Source organism: Piliocolobus tephrosceles, chromosome 1 (genome assembly GCF_002776525.5).
Source record: "Piliocolobus tephrosceles isolate RC106 chromosome 1, ASM277652v3, whole genome shotgun sequence".
Lineage (NCBI taxonomy): Eukaryota > Metazoa > Chordata > Mammalia > Primates > Cercopithecidae > Piliocolobus > Piliocolobus tephrosceles.
The window spans coordinates 60,517,720-60,541,771 of NC_045434.1; the positions used below are offsets into that span (position 1 = coordinate 60,517,720).

A 24,052-nucleotide genomic window follows, 5' to 3' on the forward strand; every position below is an offset into this window, starting at 1 on the left:
ATCCTCACAACTCAGTAAGGTGGGTACTGTGATGATCCCAGTTTTACAGATGAGAAAACAGAGATTTAAGGAAGTTAAGTATCTCACTCAAGGTGATACAGCTAACAGTGGCACAGCCAGGATTCAGACCTGGATGATCCTCAGTTTCCATTTCCTAATCTGAAAACAGAGAGAGCCGTACTCAGCTCCTAAAAGTACTAAATGATTCAATGTATGTAAAATGCCTTGTACATAACAAGTACTAGAAATGTTTGTTCTGTGTTCTTTTTTCCTTCTCTTTGCTTCCCATTCCCATTTCTGATTACAGGGAATTTATGTAACTTTAAAAGTGACTATTCGGCCAGGCGCAGTGGCTCACGCCTGTAATCCCAGCACTTTGGGAGGCCGAGGCAGGCGGATCATGAGGTCAGGAGTTCGAAACCAGCCCAAACAACATGGTGAAACCCTGTCTCTACTAAAAAAAAAATACAAAAATTAGCCAGGCATGGTGGTGCGCGCTGTAATCCCAGCTACTCAGGAGGCTGAGGCAGGAGAATCGCTTGAACCCAGAAGGTGGAGGGTGCAGTGAGCCAAGATTGCACCACTGCACTCCAGCCTGGGTGACAGAGTGAGACTCTGTCTCACAAAAAAAAAAAAAGTGACTATTAATAGATTACCCATAGATCATCAAAATTTGACCCTATTTAGGTATAGGGCCAGTAGGGCTGAATTAACCAGTGCTCCAACTTGGCTTTAGCCACCTTCTTTTAATCAGCACATTCTTGTATAGGAAACCTCCCCCTAAACCACCACCACACAGTGAGCACTATTCTGAATACTCGGATGAAAAAGTCTCTCTGCCTTCAAGAAGTTCAAAAGAGCAGGTGATTCACAAATGATTCGCATTGCATTCACATATGGGTAAGAACAGATGACATGGGAGAATCCTACTCTCTACCTACCTAGACCTTACTCCATCCACAGCCCACCCACCTTGGAAAGAGGGACTCAGCTGGGTAATGGATGAAGGAAATGTTTGGCCACGCTTGGAGCAATGTCTTTAGGAATAATACAGAGTGGTCAAAATGTCTGTCAATGATTATAGAAATGTATTGAGTGGGAAGGGAGACACCGCATTCTTACTGTGCGCCTCCCCAGGTGTAATCGAATCCTGGACCGGAAAGGGGAAGCAGTGCCATTCAGGAATAAAGACAGAGATGATATGATACGCACTGTCATCGAGCCCATGGCCTGTGACGGACTCCGGACTATCTGCATAGCTTACCGGGATTTCAATGACGCAGAGCCCTCTTGGGACAATGAGAATGAGATCCTCACTGAACTGACCTGTATCGCAGTGGTGGGCATTGAGGACCCTGTGCGCCCAGAGGTGAGAGGGTGGGAAGCCACCCAGGAGTCTCAGGAAATGGAGTACTAGTTCCCTTTCTAGTTGTGACCCCAGGCAGGTAACCTAACTGCTTCTCACAGGGATAGATGTTTCTGTGCTTCCTGCTTCACAGGACTGCTGTGGAGTACCAGTTTAATAGAATGTGGCATTACTAGGGTTAATGCTGTCTGAGTGTTCAGAAGCAAAGGGCTTATTGGGCTCATTATTTGACACTTAAGTATTGTCAGGAGATTGATTTAATCAGGACACCAACTTTGTCTTTAGCTCCCTCCTTTCAATCAACACATTCTTTTTGAGTAACTGCTGTGTGCTGATAACTATTCTAGACACTAGGGGATTGAAAAGTCTCTGCTTCTAAGAAGTGTAGACAGATGGACTATTAATTGTCAAGGCCCAGAGGCATGAGAGGGTGTCATGCATGTGGGAAATTACAAAGAGCTGATATGGTTGGAGCATGGGCCAGGTGGGTGGAGAGTGGCAGAAGCTTCTGCTAGAAAAGAAAGCAGTGGCCAGATCGCAAAATGCCATCCATGCCCTGCCAAGGGGTCTCGATTGTAAGTGGAAGAGCAAGTTTTTACACCTGGCTCTCAAAGCAAATTTCCCCTTCAACTCGTGGTGCAGTAGGGCAAATTCAAATGTGACTGCTGTGGGTAGGACAGAAGTGAGGTGGCACCTAACAATATCAACATGACCAGACCTAGCCCATGCCACATGGCACCACTTCTAGGGTGCCTGTCTCCTGTCTGCCACAAAGGGACAGACGTACAGGGACAGCTTACCAGGGTCACCACCCTCATCTGCACCTTTCCCCTTTCTTCACTCTCTGAAGGTGCCAGATGCTATTGCCAAATGCAAACAAGCTGGCATTACTGTCAGAATGGTGACAGGTGACAACATCAACACAGCCCGGGCCATTGCCACCAAATGTGGCATTCTGACCCCTGGGGATGACTTCCTGTGCTTAGAAGGCAAAGAATTCAACCGGCTCATCCGCAACGAGAAAGGCGAGGTGGGTCCTGGGTAGGGGGATCCAGGACCTCCCCTGACGAGGAAAAGGCGGGTTCCAGCGTAAGGCATCTGGGTCATGTGCGGGAAAGTGGGTGTTTTCTAAAGTGAAAGCTATTCATAGTGAAGCATCTCCTTGTGCCAAAGCTGCTCATATGGTAACATTGGGAGTTGCTGGCCAGGCGCGGTGGCTTATGCCTGTAATCCCAGCACTCTGGGAGGCCAAGGTGGGTGGATCACAAGGTCAAGAGATCGAGACCATCCTGGCCAACATGGTGAAATTCTGTCTCTACTAAAAATACAAAAATTAGCTGGGCATGGTGGCATGCACCTGTAGTCCTAGCTACTGGGGAGGTTGAGGCAAGAGAATCGCTTGAACCTGGGAGGCGGAGGGTGCAGTGAGCCGAGATCGCGCCACTGTACTCCAGCCTGGGCAACAGAGCAAAATTCCATCTCAAAAAAAAAAAAATGGGAGTTGCTTGTGAATGAAGCTAGTGAGCTCACTAGCTATCTTTTGAGACAGTGTCACTAATTTTTCGTGTCTTTCTGCTTTTTCAGTTTTTTTTACTGACGTCCCCCTAGCCCATCCCTCCTGTGTCCCTGCCCTTTGGCTAACAGTGGCTAAAGGAGAATGTGGTCTGGCAGTGGCACAGATCCAAGCTTCCTGAGCTACATAGAAATCATACCTAAGACCTCAGAAGCACCACTTTACCCACCCGAGCCAACAGCCAACCCTGGCCCACCGCCCGTTAAAGGTCTGGGAAATGGGGGATTGGCTCCCAGGTAGGCACTTGGGAGGAAAAAGAAAAAAAGTAGGGCCTGGATGGTCATCATCCATGAATCTACCCTTGGTGACTGGTTGGCTGTTTAATCTCTGCTGAAGCCAGAATAACACTATCATGTGGGACTGTGGTGTACCCAATCTCCCAGTGGCTCCAAGTATATGGAGAAGTAAGACTTTCCTGGATAGCTTTTCTGAGTTTGACTGATCCAGGTGTGGTCTGGTGTTGGCAGGTAGAGCAAGAAAAGCTGGACAAGATCTGGCCTAAGCTTCGGGTCCTGGCGCGATCTTCTCCCACTGACAAGCACACCCTGGTGAAAGGTGAGGTTGGCTTCCAAATAGGTGCCTGCAACAGCTGAAGGCAGGCCAGGGCGAAGACAGATAAGAACCACCAGCCAAAGTCACTCTCCTGTCCAAATAGGGAGGTCCTAGGAGATCTCCCAGGCTATCTGGGGAGAACATACAGTTAGCAAACATCTGAGCCCTTGGTGAGTATGACACACAATAAAGTTGTTGGGTTTTTTTTTTGTTTTGTTTTGTTTTTATTTTTGGAGACAGAGTCTTGCTCTGTCACCCAGGCTGGAGTGCAGTGGCACAATCTCGGCTCACCGCAACCTCCGCCTCCTGAGTTCAAATGATTCTCCTGCCTCAGCCTCCTGAGTAGCTGGGACTACAGGTGCCCGCCACCATGCCTGGCTAATTTTTGTATTCTTAGTAGAGACAGGGTTTCGCCATGTTGGCCAGGCTGGTCTCGAACTCCTGACCTCAGGTGATCCGCCCACCTCAGCCTCCCAAAGTGCTGGGATTACGGGCGTGAGCCACTGCACCTGGCAAGTTGTTGGGTTCTTAAAAACATGATCATGTCTTATTTACCAATAGTACTGTGAACTAGGCAGGGCAGGTATTCCCATTTTACAAATGAGGAAGTTTGAGGCTGAGAAGACAAGTAACTTACCCAAATTGCCCAGCTGGTAGGTGGAAATGGTGCAGTTTGACCCCTAGGTCTCTGCCTTGAAATCCATCCAATGTGTTATTCATAGCTGCCTTAGGGTACCAGATGAGGACAAACTTAGTTCAGTGCTACCCATGAAACAACTTACTGCCCTTGGGTGGTTCCTATAGAACCTCTAGGAAAGGGAAAAGGGAAGGAAAGAGGAAAGTAGAAGGAGTGGCGGGTGGTAGGAACTGAGGGGTGAGGGAGACCAGAAAACCTCACTGTGGTGTGTCTGTTTCTCCCAGGCATCATTGACAGCACTGTTGGGGAACAGCGGCAGGTCGTGGCTGTCACTGGTGATGGCACAAATGACGGACCTGCTCTGAAGAAAGCAGATGTTGGTTTTGCCATGGTAAGCTCAGCACAGTGTCTCTCTGATTGCAAGCTGCCTTCTCCATCAGAAAGCCAAGTCCGGCTTCTGGTTGCCTGCTGCTTGCTACACCGGCGTAGCCCACGGGATGCTTTTTTGTCCAACTCCATCTCTCCTATCTACCTGGTCAATCATTATATATGTAATTGGGGACCCATCGAGTATGAAGAGTAGATCAGAGGGAGGGAAGTCATGAAGGATCATATGCAGGAAAGCCAGACCAACATAAACTTGCCCATAAACATGTGATGTTGTCGACTAGGCAAACTCTAGAAGATTCATGTTTCCTATGGGAAGCGCACTGTGTGGCTGGCACCACTGGGTACTCTGCTTTTCACTTCTGAGGCCAAGAGCATCAGAATCACTTGGAAAGTTCATTTAAAACCACACGTTCCAAGGCTCCATATTTCTGTTTTTCATTTAACTTTAGAATTATATATTTCTTTTTATTCCACTTTTAGAAGAAATAATAAATAATAATTTTTGAAAGAATTATAGATGTCTAACTTCCTAATTTATAACTTTCAAATTTTATTTTATTTTATTTATTTATATATTTATTTATTTATTTTGAGACAGAGTCTCACTCTGTCACCCAGGCTGGAGTGCAGTGGCATAATCTTGGGTCACTGCAACCTCTGCCTCCCGGGTTCAAGCAATTCTCCTGCTTCAGCGTCCTGAGTAGCTGGGATTACAGGCGTGCACCACCACACCCTGCTAATTTTTGTATTTTTTAGTAGAGATGGGGTTTCGCCATTTTGGCCGGGGGGGGGTCTCGAACTCCTGCCCTCAAGTGATCTGCTCACCTTGGCCTCCCAAAATGCTGGGATTACAGGCATGAGCCACCACACCCAGCTTCTAATTGTATTTAACTTCCCTGATTTTATGTTTGTATCCCTTAAGCTGAAAATTTTGATTCCTAATGGCATTAACATGATTATTTTTTGTTTTATTCTAAAATATTTCAAGTAGTTACAAAATATCAATAGTATTAATAATACAATTACTCTGCCAAAAACAATTCAATATTTTTCTTATAGTTCCTTTTATCCATAGGTATAGGCTACCAGGAATGTGCCATCAAATTATTGTTTTTAAGGCATTTGTAACATTTTTTTGTGTGCAGTTGTGCTACCAAGACAAATGACCAGATCATTTATATCATGTTACTTTCCATTTTAGAGATTGCTTTTTAGGCCAGTGTGGTGGCTCATACCTGTAATCAATCCCAACATTTTGGGAGGCCAAGGGGGAAGGAGTACTAGAAGCCAGGATTTCGAGGCAGGCAATATAGTGAGACTCCCATCTCTAAAAAAAATTAAAAATTAGCCAAGTGTGCTGGCACATACCTGTAGTCCCAGCTACTCGGGAGGCTGAGGTGGGAGGATTGCTTGAGCCCAGGAGTTCAAGGCTGCAGTGAGCCAAGATCACACCTCTGCACTCCAGCCCGGACAACAGAGCAAGACCCTGTCTCAAAAAAAAAAAAAAAAAAAAAGAGCAAGAGAAATAAAATACATGATTCTAAAATCAAATGTGCAAAACAAGGTATATTCATAGAAATCCGGCTTCTACCCTCGTTGCCTTTGCCTTGTTGCTTACCTCTTAATTCAATAGGTAATTTTTTTCTATCATTTTTGATTTATTCTTCTGTTTGCTCCTTTAAAATATAATCAAATGTGGGCCCGGCATGGTGGCACATGCCTATAATCCCAGCACTTTGGGAGGCCAAGGCGGGTGGATCACCTCAGGTCAGGAGTTCAAGACCAGCCTGGCCAACATGATGAAACCCCTGTCTCTACTAAAAAATACAAAATTAGCCCAGCATGGTGGTGCATGCCTATAATCCCAGCCACTCAGGAGGCTGAGGCAGGAGAGGAGACTCACTAGAACCCAGGAGTCGGAGGTAGCAGTGAGCTGAGATCACACCACTGTACTCCAGCCTGGGCAACAGAGCAAGACTCTGTCTCAAATAATATAAATAAATAAATGTAATATATTTATGACCTGCCCCCTTAGATAAGTGATACCATACCATAAATTCTTTTTTCTACCTTTCTTTCTCCACTTAACAACATAACTTGGAGATTATTTCATAATAGTAATTATAAAGCTGGGTGATATAGAGAGACCCCCATGTCTACAAAAAATTTAAAAATTAACCAAGCAGGATGAGCAAATGCCTGTAGTCCCGTTACTCAGGAGGCCAAGGTGGGGGGGTCACTGGAGCCCCAGATGCAGAGCTTGCATTGAGCTGAGTGCCACTGCACTCCAGCCTGGACAAGAAAGCAAGATCCTGTCTCGAATTTTTTTTAAATTTAATTTAAAAAGAAAATTTTGAACAAAGATGAAACTTCGGAACTGTACTGCCATACTACTGCTCCTAGAACAAATGCAGAGTTTCTCAAAGGTGTCGGAATGACATGAGCTTAAATGAGATGCTGGCAGTGGCAACAGAAATGTAAGAATTTGGAGGTAGAATAGACAGGATTTGCTCTCTACCTTTTCATTAGTTTCTAAGGTTGAGGGAGTAGGAGGGGAGGGTGCAAGGGATATCACAGATGACTGTAATTCCCAGTCTGGGCTCAACAGTAAGGTTGGTGACATCAGGCCCCAGCCATCCTTTCTAATGAGTGACAGTGACACATTTGCTCTTTGTTTTCTTTTGTGTGACTAGTGTGCCCTGTAGTATTTACACCGAAGTCTAAAGCTTCCTGGAGGTCAGGAAATGGAGCCTGGGCTTTGTCCACTCCCTCACTATTTTCCCTCCCATCTTACCTCAGGGCATCGCAGGCACAGATGTAGCAAAGGAGGCTTCAGACATCATCCTAACAGATGACAACTTCACCAGCATTGTGAAGGCAGTGATGTGGGGACGAAACGTCTATGACAGCATCTCCAAGTTCCTGCAGTTCCAACTCACTGTCAACGTGGTGGCCGTGATTGTAGCCTTCACTGGAGCCTGTATCACTCAGGTGAAGGGGGCGTAGGTGGGCTGAGACGGGAGGGATGAGTCAGGGGCTAAGGAATATGGGGTGGAGGGTATGGTGTATTTACTGAAGAGTAAAGACAGGGTTTCCCCGTGACTTTGGGACAGGAGTTAGCTCTTCCAAGTCCGCTGTCTTCATCTGCTTATGTGGAATGATGGTAACTTACAGGCCTTCACTTAGCACTTATGTGTCAGCCACTATAATAAGCATTTATATGCACTATCTGTATTCTTCAAAAATGACCTTGTGAAGTAGGTATTATTATCCCCATTTTACGGGTGAGGAACTTGAGGCTCAAGGAAGTTAAGTAAGTTTCTCACAGTCACTCAGCTAAGTGGCCAGATTCCAAGTCTAGGTGGGTCATGGGAGCTGGGCCTTCAAAAGGGCAAAGGTGGGCTGGTTTCTGAGAAAAGCTAAAAGGACTGGTTCTTCTTCCCACCAGGATTCCCCACTGAAAGCTGTGCAGATGTTGTGGGTTAATCTAATCATGGACACTTTTGCTTCATTGGCCCTGGCCACAGAGCCCCCTACGGAATCTCTGTTGAAGCGGCGCCCCTATGGCCGAAATAAGCCTCTGATCTCGCGCACTATGATGAAGAACATCTTGGGCCATGCATTCTATCAGCTCCTTGTCATCTTTATCCTTGTCTTTGCGGGTGAGCCACTCTGGGGGTGGGCTAGCAGCTGGGGTGCTGGTTGGTGGTGGAGGCAGAGAAAGAAGGTAGCGTGAGAGCAAGCACACAGACCAGGAATAAGTGCAGCTTTACCTCCCAGTGCTTCCTGTGCTCTGCTACATGGTGCATTATGCTACTGTATGTACTCATACAGTACTCTTGAGTACAGACAGTACTGTGTGTACCGTGTATACTGTCTGTACTCAATAATAATTTCACAAGGGAGGCTTTATTCTTTTTTTTTTTTTTTGGAGATGGAGTCTTGCTCTGTCACCCACGCTGGAGTGCAGTGGCGCTAACTCAGGTCACTGCAACCTCCGCCTCCCAGGTTCAAGCGGTTCTCCTGCCTCAGCCTCCTGAGTAGCTGGGATTACAGTCATGCGCCACCACACCCGGCTAATTTTTGTGTTTTTAGTAGAGACGGGGTTTCACCATGTTGGCCAGGATTGTCTTGATCTCCTGACCTTGTGATCTGCCCGCCTCGGCCTCCCAAAGTGCTGGGATTACAGGCGTGCGCCACCACACCCGGCCTGTTTCTTTCTTATGGATGCAAAAAATTAAGCTCAGGTCCCATAATGAGTACATAGTTGCACTAAAATTCAAACCTGTGATTGCCTGACTCCAGTGCACATAGTCTTACTACCATGCTGCACTACATGAGACCAGGTATCAATGCAGCAAACTGAGAGGGAAGGTAAAATAAGTCAAGACCAGAACTAACATTTGAAATATGTAATAACTAGTACAACAAAAAATTAATCAGGCATGGTGGTGCACGCCTGTAGTTCCAGCTATATGGGAGGTTGAGGTGGAAGGATCACTTGAGCAAGAAGGTCCAGGCTGCAGTGAACCGTGATCACACCGCTGCACTCCAGCCTGGGCGACAGAGTGAGACCCTGTGTCAAAAAAATAAATAACTAGTACAGCTCAGATATTGATCAATTAGAATGGACACCAGCCATAAGCAAGCAGTATAGCTGTACCAACACATTCTGACTTTTAGTTCAGACCACACGTAACTTCCAGTGCTTCTCCTCTCCCCACTAGGTGAGAAATTCTTTGATATTGATAGTGGGAGGAAAGCACCTCTACATTCACCACCCACCCAGCACTATACCATTGTTTTTAACACCTTCGTGCTGATGCAGCTCTTCAATGAAATCAACTCCCGAAAGATCCATGGAGAGAAGAATGTCTTTTCAGGCATCTACCGCAACATTATCTTCTGCTCTGTAGTCTTGGGCACATTCATCTGCCAGGTAAGATTCTATCTGCAGTTGGGGCAGGAGATCTAGGATGATGAAGGGCAGAAGCTGGGAGCCAGGGTTGCCTACATACCTAAGAAAAGGAATGAGGGAATTATGGGGACTGGGACAGGGCTCCCTACATACCTAAGAAAAGGAATGAGGGAACTGGGGGACTTTGGGATTCCCAATTTGCTTTCTTTTGCATATTGCTTTAGAATTGGAGCCCAGTGTGTCAAGAGCTCCAGTGCAGGGCAGCATGTTGACTGGAAATAAAATAATACTTCTAAAATCCTTTCATGATCTTTCTAAATACACAGAAATTTCACAGAGTGACCAGAAGAAGTGTCATTCTCTTCTAGTCCCTTTCTGTGGCTCCTGTCAGCCTATATGAAATGTGCATGCACATCTAGTATAGACTCTCCCTGTCCCTGCCCCTTTGTTCTGAAGGGCTTATGATAAAAAGTGTTGTGCAACTCAGAGAAAGAGAAGAAATGGGATACACATATGTTACATAGTCAGCCCAGCTTGCACTCCTCCGATACTAGACTATGAGCTGACTATGTAACAGAAGAGCTCCTGTCCCATTCCTCAGCAGGGTACCTCCCTCTATTTATCCCCATCCTCAATTCCTTTTTTTAAATTTAATTTTAAAAATGGAGATGGGATCTCACTCTGTTGCCCAGGCTGGTCTCAAACTCCTGGCCTCAAGCAATCCTCCTGCCTCCCAAAGTGTTACTGTGCCTGGCCTTTTTTTCTTTTTCTTTTTCTTTTTTTGTTTTGTTTGTTTGTTTGAGATAGGATCTCTCTGTCTCTCTGTCACCCAGGCTGGAGTGCAGCCTCAATCTCCCAGGTTCAGGCAATCCTCCCACCTCATCCTCAGTTCCTCACTCCACCACTGTACGTTCTCCTTGTCACTAACTGGCTTTTAGTCACAGGAAGCCTCCAGCTCCCCTAACTCCTCCAGATCGTCTGTGAATCATAGTCACAGTAACTATGTCTGTCTCCCCATCACAGTGCTCTGTAAAGGCTGTTTTTGTCTGTCTCCCCTTTGAGATTTCTTCTTTTCCCTTCCCCCACAAGCAAATCAGGACTTGCACCCAAGGATCCTAAGACAGTGGGATGATGTGGCTTTGGGGGCCTTGGCTGGAGGGCCAGCTGCCTGTTAGTCTTATTTCCTTGATGGTGGGCTGCCTCTTTCTCTGTTCTAGATTTTCATCGTGGAATTTGGGGGTAAACCCTTCAGTTGTACAAGCCTCAGCCTGTCCCAGTGGTTGTGGTGTCTCTTCATTGGGATTGGAGAACTTCTGTGGGGCCAGGTGAGTACCGGCACACCCTCCTGGTGCATTCTCACAGCCTGCAGAGCTCCCCTCCTCTACAGGAGATAGATCAAGCAACTGTGGAGACCCCTCAGCTCCCCCTCTTCATCTTCTCTTCTTTCCTCCCCACCCCCACTCAAGTTTTCAAGTTCTTGCCATCTCATAGGATCTCAGGGTGGAGTGATCACTTCAGAGGTTTCAGAATTCTTCTCTAACCATGCCTGGAGATAGAAAAATCCCTTAGCTTCTCTGAGACAGAAACTAAACTTTTCAATGGAATTTTGCTACAAAAAAATAAATATAATAAGGGTCTTAGAAATAGAAGAGTTTACAAGATGTGTATCTTTATTCTCACAAGGCAGCAACCTGGCTGTGGGCTGCCAGGCTGACATAATTCAGGGCTCCCAGCCTCTTCTGTTTCTTGCCATGGCTTTATCTGGGTGGAATGCTTAACTCTTACCTGAGATAAATTCAGATTTACAAGATCTCTAGAGTAGCAGTGTGGCCTGTGGTTGGACTCTGGGAATGACTGTCTGGGTTTGAATCCAGCTCTCTTTTTTTTTTTTTTTCCTGAGACAGAGTCTTGCTCTGTCACCCAGGCTGGAGTGCAGTGGTGTGATCTTGGCTCATTGCAAACTCTGCCTCCTGGGTTCAAGCAATTCTCTTGCCTCAGCCTCCCAAGTAGCTGGGATTACAGGCATCCACCACTGCATCTGGCTAATTTTTATATTTTTAGTAGATACAGAGTTTCACCTTGTTGGCCGGGCTAGTCTCAAACTCCTGACCTCATGATCTGCCTGCCTTGGCCTCCCAAAGTGCTGGGATTACAGGCGTGAACCACCGCGCACAGCCCAGTTCCCTTTTTTCTTTTTTTTTTTTTTTTTTGAGATGGAGTCTGGCTCTGTCGCCCAGGCTGGAGTACAGTGGTCGGATCTCAGCTCACTGCAAGCTCCGCCTCCCGGGTTTATGCCATTCTCCTGCCTCAGCCTCCCGAGTAGCTGGGACTACAGGGGCCCGCCACCTCGCCCGGCTAGTTTTTTGTATTTTTTAGTAGAGACGGGGTTTCACCAGGTTAGCCGGATGGTCTCGATCTCCTGACCTCGTGATCCGCCCATCTCGGCCTCCCAAAGTGCTGGGATTACAGGCTTGAGCCACCACGCCCGGCCCCTTTTTTCTTTTTGAGACGGAGTTTCATTCTTATTGCCCATGCTGAAGTGCAGTGGCGCGATATCGGCTCACTGCAACCTCCCCCTCCCAGGTCCACGCCATTCTCCTGCCTCAGCCTCCCAAGTAGCTGGGATTATAGGCGCCTGCCACCACGCCAGCTAATTTTTTGTATTTTATTAGAGACAGGGTTTCACTGTGTTGGCCAGGCGGGTCTCAGACTCTTGACCTCAGGCGATCCACCCGCCGTGGCCTCCCAAAAGCGCTGGGATTACAGGCCTGAGCCATTGTGCCCGGCCTCAGCTCTCCTTTTTATAAGCTGAATCATCTTGGGCAAGTTACATAACCAATCTGTGTCTCAGTGTCTTCAACTTAGGAAAACAAGGTCATTGTTAATTAATGAATCAGTTACTATACAGAAAAGACTTAGAATAATGTCTAATACCTTATAAATACTCATTCAAATTTTAAGCTATTAAGATTATAATAGTATCATCAAGTCTAATAGTTGCGCTTCTTCCTTAATACCAGTTTACAAACCTCCCTCATCCTCCACTCTGGCCTGGGCTATGCCTCTCTTTACAGACCCCAGGTCTCTGCAAACAATCCCTTAGTGCCCAGCCACCCAGGTAATAGACACTTTGCCCTAACTGGCCTCGAAGAGCTCTTTCTGGAGCTTCAGGCCTTCCCCCCTAAACCTGCTAGTTATTTATTTTACACCTAGATGCCTCCCTGATTAATTTCTTCTTCTTTTCTTTTCTTTTTTTTTCTTTTTTAAGAGATGAGGGTCTCAAGCCACGCACAATGACTCACACCTGTAATCCCAACACTTTCAGAGGCCAAGGCGAGCAGATCACCTGAGGTCAGGAGTTTCAGACCAGCCTGGCCAATATGGTGAAACCCTGTCTCTACTAAAAATACAAAAAAAATTAGCCAAGTACGGTGGCACGTGCCTGTAATCCCAACTACTTGGAAGGCTGAGGCAGAATTGCTTGAACCCAGGAGGCAGAGTGCAATAAGCCGAAATCATGACACTCCACTCCAGCCTGGGTGACAAGAGTGAGACTCTATCTCAAAAAACAAAAAATAAAGAGATGGGGGTCTCACTGTGCTGCCCAGGGTGATCTCGAACTCCTAGGCTCAAGGAATCCTCCTGCCTCAGCCTCCCAAAGTGCTGGGATTACAGGCATGAACCGCTGCACCCAGCCTCCCTAATTAATGTCTGACCCAATTCCCTCCACCCTGTTCTTTTTGGTGAATATATATATTTCTTAAATCCGTGAGTTCCTAAAGCAGTTTTATGCTTTGCTAAAGCTTGGTTGTTTCACCTGTTGTTTGAAACTCTGTTCTGGCTCTTGCCTCACATGTGGCCATGGGGCCTTGATGCCAGACAGCAGCCTTCCTTCTGTATCACAACAGCTCTTTCCACATTCGGAAGCAGAGCTCTGGCATTCTTCCCATTTCAAAACACTTGACTCCATATCAGATTGCCCATACAGTCCCTCTTCCCCACGTGAGCCCTGGCTACTCCTCATCTTGTTGGAAAGAAATGACTGACAGGTGCTGAGCTCACCAGGAAATTTATTTTGAATTTCAAGCCCAATGTACTGCTCCTTGTCTTGTGATAATACTCATGTGTCCCTTCTTCCATGGACTGTCCCATCCACTTCCTCACCTCAAGCCCAAGAAAACTTTCGGTATCCTTTCACGAGAGTTTGTAACACAGAAACTACTTTGCATGTGGCAACTAAGAAAGGGGCCATTCATTTCCAATACCCTTCTCAACCCCCTGCCCATACATATACAATATCACCATCTTCTCCCCATACTGTTTTCCCCCAGGTCCTGGTCTCTGTCCCTTCCTACTGCCTACCATGCAGTATAGTTCTGTTAACCTTAAAAGACAGATTACAAAATGGAACAGAAGAAATGAGACAGAAAGAGAAAAATGAAGTATATGACCAGGCAGATGGCTGGTCGATTACTAGAATATAAGCTCTCTTTTGCGTGTGTTCATAAAGACAGAAAACCTTCCTAAGAGCCTGACCACTGGTGGGCACTTGGAGAATGCTTGCCTGGATGGATTCGTACTTCTGTCCACTGCTCTTCCAGTGGGAAGCGTGGTAGGACAAAGAGTAACCTGCCCAAGGTCCTGGCTCATGTAAGTTGACTGATAGCTCTTCTCACACTGATTCTGATGTCTCCCTCTTCACTGCACTTGTTTTCAGTTCATCTCCGCAATACCTACCCGATCCCTGAAGTTCCTGAAGGAGGCTGGGCATGGCACCACCAAAGAGGAGATCACCAAGGATGCTGAGGGGCTGGATGAGATTGACCATGCTGAGATGGAGCTGCGCCGAGGCCAGATCCTCTGGTTCCGGGGCCTGAACCGTATCCAGACTCAGGTACTCTGATAGTGATCTGTCCTTCCCTTGGGAGAAGAAGCTTCCCATATTGGAAGGTGTTGGGAGGGCAGCAGTTCTTGTTGGCCAGCATCTCTTCCCTTCCAAAGGCTCACTACTGATGGGCAGCCCTAGATCCTCAGCTTCAGGACAGATGGGCAAAAGGATCTGTGTGGGGTCCTCTGAGAGGAGAGGAGTCAAATGACCTAGACCATGGGAGGCCATTAGCATAGTCCTTTAGCTCTGGGTTGACACTAAAGCCCACCCTGCTATCCTCTGTCAAATGGGCAAGCTTCAGCATAAGATCTCTTATGCTGAAGGTCTCAGGTCTCTTATGTTTAATTTTTCCCTCCCTTCAGAAGGAAGGAGTTAGACAATAACAATATGCCAACATACCCAGCATTCACTTAATCTAGCTCCCACACACTGCCATTATAGGAATAGATGCTATCTGGAAGGGTCTTTGTAAAAGAAACTCACCTTGTTATATCTCCCCCATTCAAAGTGTAAGGCCATGGTGGGGAATCTGATGGTTTCATGTGTAAAAATGACAATAGTCTGTTGATGTCTGAGCATCTTTTGCAGGATTCAAACTTGCTTCCTGACAAGGAGGAAGCAATAATTTCTTCAAGCCTCTTCCCTTCTTGCAATTTCTGAAATGGGATAGAAGCCACCCCTGCTGCTCTTATATCCCCTGCCTATAGCCCCACGATAACTTTTATTTTTTTTTCCCCACTTTCCATGCATCAATTGTAACTACTTTCTCCTGGGTGAATGGGCTGGTCTAGGCATTGATAATTCTGTCTTCCCCTGCTCTCACCCCACATAGCTTTATTGTTTTAATCCTGAGATTTTCCATCTGAAAAACACTGTAAATTCCAAGATCTCAAGGGTGGTCTCCAGAGAACAGGCGTATTTCTCTCTGCTGATTGGCTGGAGATCTTCTAAATAAGTTAATAAGTTTCACTGTCTAAAACTGGCCTTGCAAATGTTTTAGAAAGTTCCTCAGTCAGCCAGGCGTGGTAGCTCACACCTGTAATCCCAGCACTTTGGGAGGCCGAGGTGAGTGGATCACCTGAGGTCAGGAGTTCGAGACCAGCCTGACCAACATGGAAAAACCGCATCTCTACTAAAAATACAAAATTAGCTGGGCGTAGTGGCACATACCTGTAATCCCAGCTACTCAGGAGGCTGAGGCAAGAGAATTGCTTGAACCCAGGAGGCAGAGGTTGTAGTGAGCCAAGATCATGCCATTGTACTCCAGCCTGGCCAACAAGAGCTAAACTCTGTCTCAAAAAAACAAAAGGCCGGGCGCAGTGGCTCACACCTGCAATCCAGCACTTTGGGAGGCCGAGGCAGGTGGATCACCTGAGGTCGGGAGTTCAAGACCAGTTTGGCCAACATGGTGAAACCCTGTCTCTACTAAAAATACAAGCCAGGCATGGTGGCACATGCCTGTAGTACCAGCTACTTGGGAGACTGAGGCAGGAAAATCGCTTGAACCCAGGAGGCGGAGGTTGTAGTGACCTGAGACCACGCCATTGCACTCCAGCCTGGGTGACAGAGTGAGACTCGTCTCAAAAAAAAAAAAGAAAGAAAGTTCTCCAGTCAACCCCACCTCCTTAGTGTATATGAGAGATAGATGAAGTGAATATTCTAAACTACATACCTGGTAGGAACTTATCTCGTATAGGCAAGACAACAGATAGAAAAGTGGAAAAGAGGCCAGGTATGGTGGCTCACGCCTGTAATCCCAGCACTTTGGGAGGCTGAGGCAGGCAGATCATGAGGTCAGGAGTTCGAGACCAGCCTGGCCAACATAGTGAAACCTCGGCTCTCCTAAAAATACAAAAATCGGCTGGGCGCGGTGGCTCAAGCCTGTAATCCTAGCACTTTGGGAGGCCGAGACGGGTGGATTACGAGGTCAGGAGATCAAGACCATCCTGGCTAACACAGTGAAACCCCGTCTCTACTAAAAAAATACAAAAAACTAGCCAGGCGAGGTGGCGGGCGCCTGTAGTCCCAGCTACTTGGGAGGCTGAGGCAGGAGAATGGCGTAAACCCAGGAGGCGGAGCTTGCAGTGAGCTGAGATCCGGCCATTGCACTCCAGCCCGGGCGACAGAGCAAGACTCCATCTCAACAACAACAACAAAAAATCAGCTGGGCGTGGTGGTGGGCGCCTGTAATCCCAGCTATTCAGGAGGCTGAGGCAGGAGAATCACTTGAACCCAGGAGGCTTGAGGTTGCAGTGAGCCAAGATTGTGCCATTACACACCAGCCTGGGCAACAAGGCAAGACTCAGTCTCAAAAAAAAAAAAAAGAAAAGAAAAAGAAAAATGGATTGCAGACTCACTCTGCACCTGACTATACTTCCAGGCGGGTGCTTTTTCTGTCTGCCAGATAAACATTCCAGGGTGCTGTGGCTGCCTCACCTATCCAGGGCGATGCAGCTTCCTGGGGACACAGGTGCTTCCTGGGGAGCCCTGAGCACTTCTCCATGTTGCTGGCCTCACATCCAATTGGGCAGGCATTGGAGTCCGGGCACTGCCTGGAGCTCACCAGAAGGTGCTTTACAGTGGTCCTCGGTTTGTCTCTCAGAGGGCTTGGTCACCTCTGCCATGAGGCTGGACTGCAGCTGTGGTGGCAAGTGACCAGATGTCACTGAGCAGCCTGACCATGGTCTATGCGGTGCTTGAATGCATCCACTTGGCTTCCTTTGGTCATTGAGTTTCAAGAAGACAGACTCCAGGAGGCGACTTGGCCAGGATCAGGCAAAAACAATCATGCCGAAAAAGTGGCGGAAAAGCTAGAAGCTCTCTCAGTGAAGGAGGAGACCAAGGAGGATGCTGAGGAGAAGCAATAAATTATCTTATTTTATTTCCTTTTCCTCTCTTTCCTTTCCTTTAAAAAAAAAAAAAATTACCCTACCTCTCTTTTTTAGTTTGTTTTTGTTCTTTCATTTTTACAAGGGACATTATATAAAGAGCTGAATTTAAAAAAAAAAGAAAAGAAAAAGAAAAGTGGAAAAGGGCTAGGTAGGGAAACACTAGGGTTCCTTTTCCCTCTCTCGAGTTCCTCCTCCCAGAAAGAAAAATTCCAGCGGGACCTGCACAAAGTGCCTCGTGGCATCCAGAGTCCCCATGCCCACTGCCTACCCCACCCCACCGTCCAGGCCACTGAGTCCGAGGACCCATAGAACCTGGCGCCTTTGGCTCCCATCTCTAAAGCCCCCAGTGCTTTCCTGTGGGTCTGCTCTTTCCAAAATAACCTGTCTTTGCTTTTCTTTTCTCCAGGATCAAGTGCTGCTTCTACTACATGATTTCTTTTCTCCTAGCCACGATTCCCTCAGTCCAGTGCCTCCTTGCTCCTTTCCAGTCTTCTGTCCTGGGAGGCTGAGATTTATGGGTCTTCCTTCCCCTCCACTACCAATTTCTATTTCCTTGACTATGTACCTCTCTATAAGGTCTTTTTGGTTTCACTGCCTACATAGCTTTAGGTATACTACCTTTCCCCATTGTTGGAGCATGAGGCAGTTGGGCCACAATGGCATTAAAGCCTAAAGTGAGGCATGTTCAAGATGCCACCGTGACCAAATTCACACCATCCCAGGATGCACCCGACTCTGGAAGTTGATGAGGCTAATGATGCTAACGTGTACCTGGATCCCTGAGGTCCGCTCCCAACATCAGCCCTTCAACCTCAGCTGGGTTCTAACAAAACCCCCTGTCATCTGCACATTGATCTTTGTTGTCATTCTCATCACAGTGCTTTGGTATGGGAGGTGTTAGGAAACTTAGAGACTAGAATTGTGAGGGTCGGGACCTTGTAACTCCAACAAGCACCGAAGAAGGTATCTCTACAGTCCCTTCTTCTATGGAGCTGGAACCGCCACCCACGCCGCCCCCCCAACCCCAAGTGTAAACCCTCTCCTCCTGCAGGTTCAAGCTCCTCAGTCCCAGGGAACTAAAACTGAATAATGTGAGGAGGCAGTGGTGTTTCAGCTCAAACTGTAATCTGGATCCAGAAACTAGCCCTAAACAGCTCATGGCTTCTCAGGAAGCTTTATAAAAGAACTATCTCGCCGGGCGCGGTGGCTCAAGCCTGTAATCCCAGCACTTTGGGAGGCCGAGACGGGCGGATCACGAGGTCAGGAGATCGAGACCCTCCTGGCTAACACGGTGAAACCCCGTCTCTACTAAAAATACAAAAAATTAGCCGGGCGAGGTGGTGGGCGCCTGTGGTCCCAGCCACTCGGGAGGCTGAGGCAGGAGAATGGCGTGAACCCAGGAGGCAGAGGTTGCGGTGAGCTGAGATCCGGCCACTGCACTCTAGCCTGGGCGACAGAGCAAGACTCCGTCTCAAAAAAAAAAAAAAAAAAACTATCTCACTAACATTCTGCCTGCTTTCTCATCTTCCCTCCTGGGAAAATGAAGTCCAGTTAATGGAATCACCATCTTTCCTACATTCCTGGTAGATTAACCCTTGGCATTAAGCAGATAGATATTTCTAAGATTATTCTACCAGTTTCATGAAGGCTAAAGGAAATTCCTTTTGATTTCATCCCTGTTACTTAGGGGTCAGGGATAAGGATGGTAGAGTTGATTGAGGCCCTAGATCAGGACCGTTGTCAGAAAATGAATGGCACGGCCGGGCGCGGTGGCTCACACCTGTAATTCCAGCCCTTTGGGAGGCCGAGGAGGGTGGATCACAAGGTCAGGAGTTCGAGACCAGCCTGGCCGGCATGGTGAAACTCCATCTCTACTAAAAAATAAAAAATTAGCTGGGCGTGGTGGTGCGCACCTGTAGTCCCAGCTACTCAGGAGGCTGAGGCGGGAGAATGGCTTGAACCCAGCAGGCGGAGGTTGCAGTGAGCCAAGATTGTGCCACTGCACTCCAGCCTGGGTGACAGAGCAAGACTCTGTCTGAAAAATAAAAGAAAGCAAGAAAATGTAATTGCCTCTGTCTCTGAGGAACAGCGCACTGAAAACCAGAGACTACTTGTGTAAGTCTCGAACTGTAGCTATTTCAACAACCGCTAACCAAAACCTATTCCTCCCCTTCCCTCAGTCTAATTGCCGAGTTACTGTCAGCATTTCTGCCAGACATTTCAGAATCTCTAATGCATTAATACACTTAGTAGCATTCTCTATAGTGGGCTTAGCCACTGGGTTCTTGAGCTCCATTCTCAGGGACCCTGCCTGCTTCAGCACAGGGAAGGCATAACTCAGACAAGATACCCAGAGGAGGATGAGCCCCCAGCAACTCATGGCCCAGGGGCCTTTCCATCATGGCCACTTGTATATTGGCTACTACACGGCCCCTGTTTTTTCTTTAAACACATGAGTCATTTTCCTGGAAAATCTGCAAGAATAGGTAGTCGATTGAATTGATTAAGAGGTTCCTGAGCCTTGAAATTCAGTAATACATAATTTGCCTTCAGAATCTTATATTGTTTACCTTATTTTTTTTTTTTTTTTTTTTTTTTTTTGAGACGGAGTCTCGCTCTGCCGCCCAGGCTGGACTGCAGTGGCCTGGTCTCAGCTCACTGCAAGCTCCGCCTCCTGGGTTTACGCCATTCTCCTGCCTCGGCCTCCCAAGCAGCTGGGACTACAGGCGCCCGCCATGTCGCCCGGCTAGTTTTTTGTATTTTTTAGTAGAGACGGGGTTTCACCATGTTAGCCAGGATGGTCTCGATCTCCTGACCTCGTGATCCGCCCGTCTCAGCCTCCCAAAGTGCTGGGACTACAGGCTTGAGCCACCGCGCCCGGCCTGTTTACCTTATTTTTAAGAGTACAGGTAAAAATGGGCCTGTAAGTGGAGGTTGCAGTGAGCCGAGATCACGCCACTGCACTCCAGCCTGGGTGACAGAGTGAGACTCCATCTCAAAAAAAAAAAAAAGAATACAGGTAAAAACAATGAACAATCTGTCTAGCTGTTAGGAGTGATGGAGTAGGGAAAAATCCCTTCAAATTTTAAATACTCTTGGCCCCCTCTACACCTCAGATGCCCACCATGGATTCAAAGGGAAGAGAAAACTAGATTCTGGCTGGGCATTTGGGACTCCCTGGCAAATTGTTCCCTAAATGAAGTATGATATGCAATTAACATTTTTCCCCTTCTCCTCACCATTGCTTTGTGTGGGAGGGAAGCTCTCTCTAGCTGTCTCCTGTCCCCTTTTCCCATCTACTTCCATCCCCACTTCCCAAACCTTCCATGACCCTCCCTTCCTATTTCTTCACCTCTCCGACTGTGGAGCAAAGCTGTCTCACTCTCTGATTCTTTGCAGATCGACGTAATTAACACATTCCAGACGGGAGCCTCTTTTAAGGGAGTCCTAAGGCGACAGAACATGGGTCAACACCTTGATGTAAAACTTGTTCCTAGTTCATCCTATGTAGCAGTTGCACCAGTCAAATCTTCCCCCACCACTTCTGTTCCTGCTGTTTCATCTCCTCCTCTGGGCAGTGAGTGATAGTCTATTATGATGCATGATTTGCTAAAATGACCACAAGACAGCACGTGGCATCCACTTTAACCAACCATGGTTATCTTTTCTTTCGGTTTTTCCCTTTGATATTTTGATTTAAGGGAAGAAAAGACAAAAATCCTACTCTAAAACCAGCCTGTGTGCCCTTGTATTTTATTTTTGTAATATAGAAAAGCTATTAAATCCTAACTGTTTTAAAGACAATAATTCTGTTTTCTGATTGTTCCCCTGCATTGCTCGTTTCTTCCTTTTCTTGAGTTTTGTTTTGTTTTGCCTTTTTTGTTTGTCTGTTTGTTTGTTGCTTTGCTGGGATATGCTGTTGTTTCTCTCCTCTCCTCCTGCTCCTTTGAGTCTGAACTCTATGTCCTATGCTTAGAAGTGAGATTAGGCCAAATGAAAACCCAGGAACTTTCTTTACATGGGGTCAAGGTTTGGGATCTTTTGAGGAAAGGTAGGAAGGGAGCTAATGTGCCCGTGGGTGTGTTTTGACTAGTGGACCTGTCATAACTGAGCCAATATTAAACTTGGTCAATAATAATAGTCCATTTGGCTACCATTGTATTGCCGACTGGCAATTTTAGCATAAAAGTTGTAGCTGGCCAGGCACGGTAGCTCACGCCTGTAATCCCAGCACTTTGGGAGGCCAAAGCGGATCATGAGGTCAGGAAATCAAGACCATCCTGGTTAACACGGTGAAACCCCATCTCTACTAAAAATACAAAAAATTAGGCAGGCATGGTGGCAGGTGCCTGTAGTCCCAACTACTCAGGAGGCTGAGACAGGAGAACCAACTTGAACTCAGGAGGCAGAGGTTGCAGTGAGCCGAGATTGTGCCACTGCACTCCAACCTGGGCAACAGAGCAAGACTCTGTCTCAAAAAAAAAAAACAAAAAATTTGTAGCTATAGGTGAAGAAAAGAAGGTAGGTCACTTCAAAATGTATATGGTTAAATATCCCCATTTTTTTACTTTTCAGGGACTCTGGTTTAAAAATCAGTTAATCTTGGCTGGGTGCAGTGGCTCATGCCTGTAATCCCAACACTTTGGGAGGCTGAAGTGGGCAGATCACCTGAGGTCAGGAGTTCAAGACCAACCTGGCCAACATGGCGAAACCCTGTCTCTACAAAAATGCAAAAATTAGCCGGGCAATATGGTGTGTGCCTGTAATCCCAGCTACTTGGGAGGCTGAGGCAGGAGAATCACTTGAACCCGGGAGGCGGAGGTTGCAGTGAGCCGAGATCATACCATTGCACTCCAACCTGGGTGACAGAGTGAGGCTCCATCTAAAAAAAAAAAAAAAAAGGCCAGGCACGGTGGTTCACGCCTGTAATCCCAGCACTCTGGGAGGCCAAAGTGGGCGGATCACATGAGGTCAGGAGTTCAAGACCAGCCTGGCCAATATGGTGAAACCCTGTCTCTACTAAAAAAAAATACAAATATTAGCCGGGCATGGCGGCATGCGCCTGTAGTCCCAGCTACTCAGGAGGCTGAGGCAGGAGAATCGCTGGAACCCAAGAGGTGGAGGTTGCAGTGAGCCAAGATTGCACTACTGCACTCCAGCCTGGGTGACAGAGCAAGACTCTGTCTCAAGAAAAAAAAAAAATCAATTAATTCACATCAAAGTAGGAAAAATATATAAAAGAGTCAAAATAATGTTTTTTTCTTCATTTACTAAACTTTTAGGAGTTTCTGAAGAGGAGTCCCTTTTATTTTGCTTCTCCTTTTCTCTTCTAGTTTGATTGTTTCACCAATAGCCGGCACTTTTTTCACGCATAAAGTTTCAGGAACCCCTTTCTCAGCCCGACTTTCCATTGGAATGTTATCAACTCACAACCTAAGATCTGGTGTTCCCATTGGTAGATTCTTGGATTCTTGCTAATGCTTATGCCCTCCTATTCTTGGTCATTTTCCCTTCCCCAAATGGGACTCAGAGAGGAGAGAGAAGGTAGCCAGCTCTTTGCTGATAATGTGGGAAGGAGTTTATCTGTATTATATATAATGTGGGTTTCAAATATCTGAGTGGTCAGTCTGTTCCTTCCTCCCCCATTCCCAACCTCACCCACTCCCACCTCTGGAAAGGGGCTGAAGAAAGAACAGTCGCCTTGTCTGTGGTTCACATGATCACGGACTGTGTGGGTTGACCAGACTTAGATTTGTTTTGTCTCTTTAGCCAAAGTGTTCTGATGGGGGTGGGACTTGATAGAGATACATATGATTTCTTTAGGTCAAAAAAACAGGCAAGAAAGAACTAACAAAGTCTTGCTCTGCAAATATCCAGGAACCTCTCGCACCCGTTCTTTCATATTCCTCTCTTAATTCCTTTTTTCCTTCTAGTTCTGCCATCCCCTTCTAACTAGCTTCTGTTCTGTTTTAATCATCTCTTTCTGGTAGGAAGAGTTAGTGTCAGATATCCTGATGGTTTGATGGTGGAAGGAGACTAAGCAGAAGACTGAGCCTACTGGGATCTTGTAGAGGAGCTGGTAGAGGGTGTGCTCCAAACCCTCAAAGACCAGAAGATCAGAGGAGAGACAGGCCACACCTGCTCTTTCTCCAGCTGTCCTTTTTTAGTTGGAGCTCCTAGAAGTTATAGCCATACATTTTAAAACCCTCTTTCCCATTCCAGATCTCCAAATGAAACCAACTGTTTGTCCAACCTTCTTTAGATAGATCTCTAAGATTTTCCTGCATAGGGAGGCCCTAATCCTTTTCTCCCGGTTTCTGATAAGAGCAGAAAATTGCCCGGTGTGTTGGCTCACACCCGTAATTCCAGCACTTTGGGAGGCCGAGGTGGGTGGATCACTTGAGGTCAGGAGTTCGAGACCAGCCTGGCCAACATGACATAGTGAAACCCCGTTTCTACTAAAAATACAAAAAATATAGCTGGGCATGGTGGCAGGTGCCTGTAATCCCAGCTACTCTGGAGGCTGAGGCAGGAGAATCGCTTGAACTCGGGAGGCGGAGGTTGCAGTGAGCTGAGATCATGCCATTGCACTCTGGCTTGGGCAACAAGAGCAAAACTCCATCTCAAAAAAAACAAGAGCAGAAAACTACAGAATATTCTGGCTGAGGAAATGGAGTCTTCACCTGCCCACTCGTTGAGCTGCAGAGAGTAGCCCTCAGCACTCATACCCAGAGTCTCCTTAATGAAAAGAGTTGCCCTTCAACCAGCCACTTCTACCTGTAGGCCAGGGCCCCAGAAGAGACATTTCCCCAAGGTTTTGAGAAATAATGACCAGGG

General features: G+C 46.9%; 1 protein-coding gene and 1 non-coding gene across 7 annotated transcripts in view; both read left to right on the top strand.

Moving 5' to 3' along the window:
- The window catches only part of ATP2B4 (ATPase plasma membrane Ca2+ transporting 4), a 119,350-nt gene that overhangs the window by 87,900 nt on the left and 7,398 nt on the right, over positions 1 to 24,052 (top strand). For 5 of the 6 annotated variants that reach the window (XM_023186928.1, XM_023186931.1, XM_023186929.1 and 2 more), the window contains 9 exons: positions 1,138 to 1,369; positions 2,217 to 2,396; positions 3,407 to 3,494; positions 4,413 to 4,519; positions 7,318 to 7,509; positions 7,967 to 8,180; positions 9,246 to 9,457; positions 10,654 to 10,761; positions 14,154 to 14,330. In XM_023186928.1, coding sequence (XP_023042696.1) covers positions 1,138 to 1,369; positions 2,217 to 2,396; positions 3,407 to 3,494; positions 4,413 to 4,519; positions 7,318 to 7,509; positions 7,967 to 8,180; positions 9,246 to 9,457; positions 10,654 to 10,761; positions 14,154 to 14,330 — 1,510 coding nt within the window. Of the gene's footprint in view, positions 1 to 1,137; positions 1,370 to 2,216; positions 2,397 to 3,406; positions 3,495 to 4,412; positions 4,520 to 7,317; positions 7,510 to 7,966; positions 8,181 to 9,245; positions 9,458 to 10,653; positions 10,762 to 14,153; positions 14,331 to 20,614; positions 20,723 to 24,052 lie in introns of all 6 variants that reach the window. The other variant, XM_026456680.1, reaches the window with a different exon arrangement.
- On the top strand, positions 16,672 to 16,796 carry LOC111522842. The gene has a single exon (XR_002725352.1). It is a non-coding gene; the product is annotated as a small nucleolar RNA SNORA77 (small nucleolar RNA).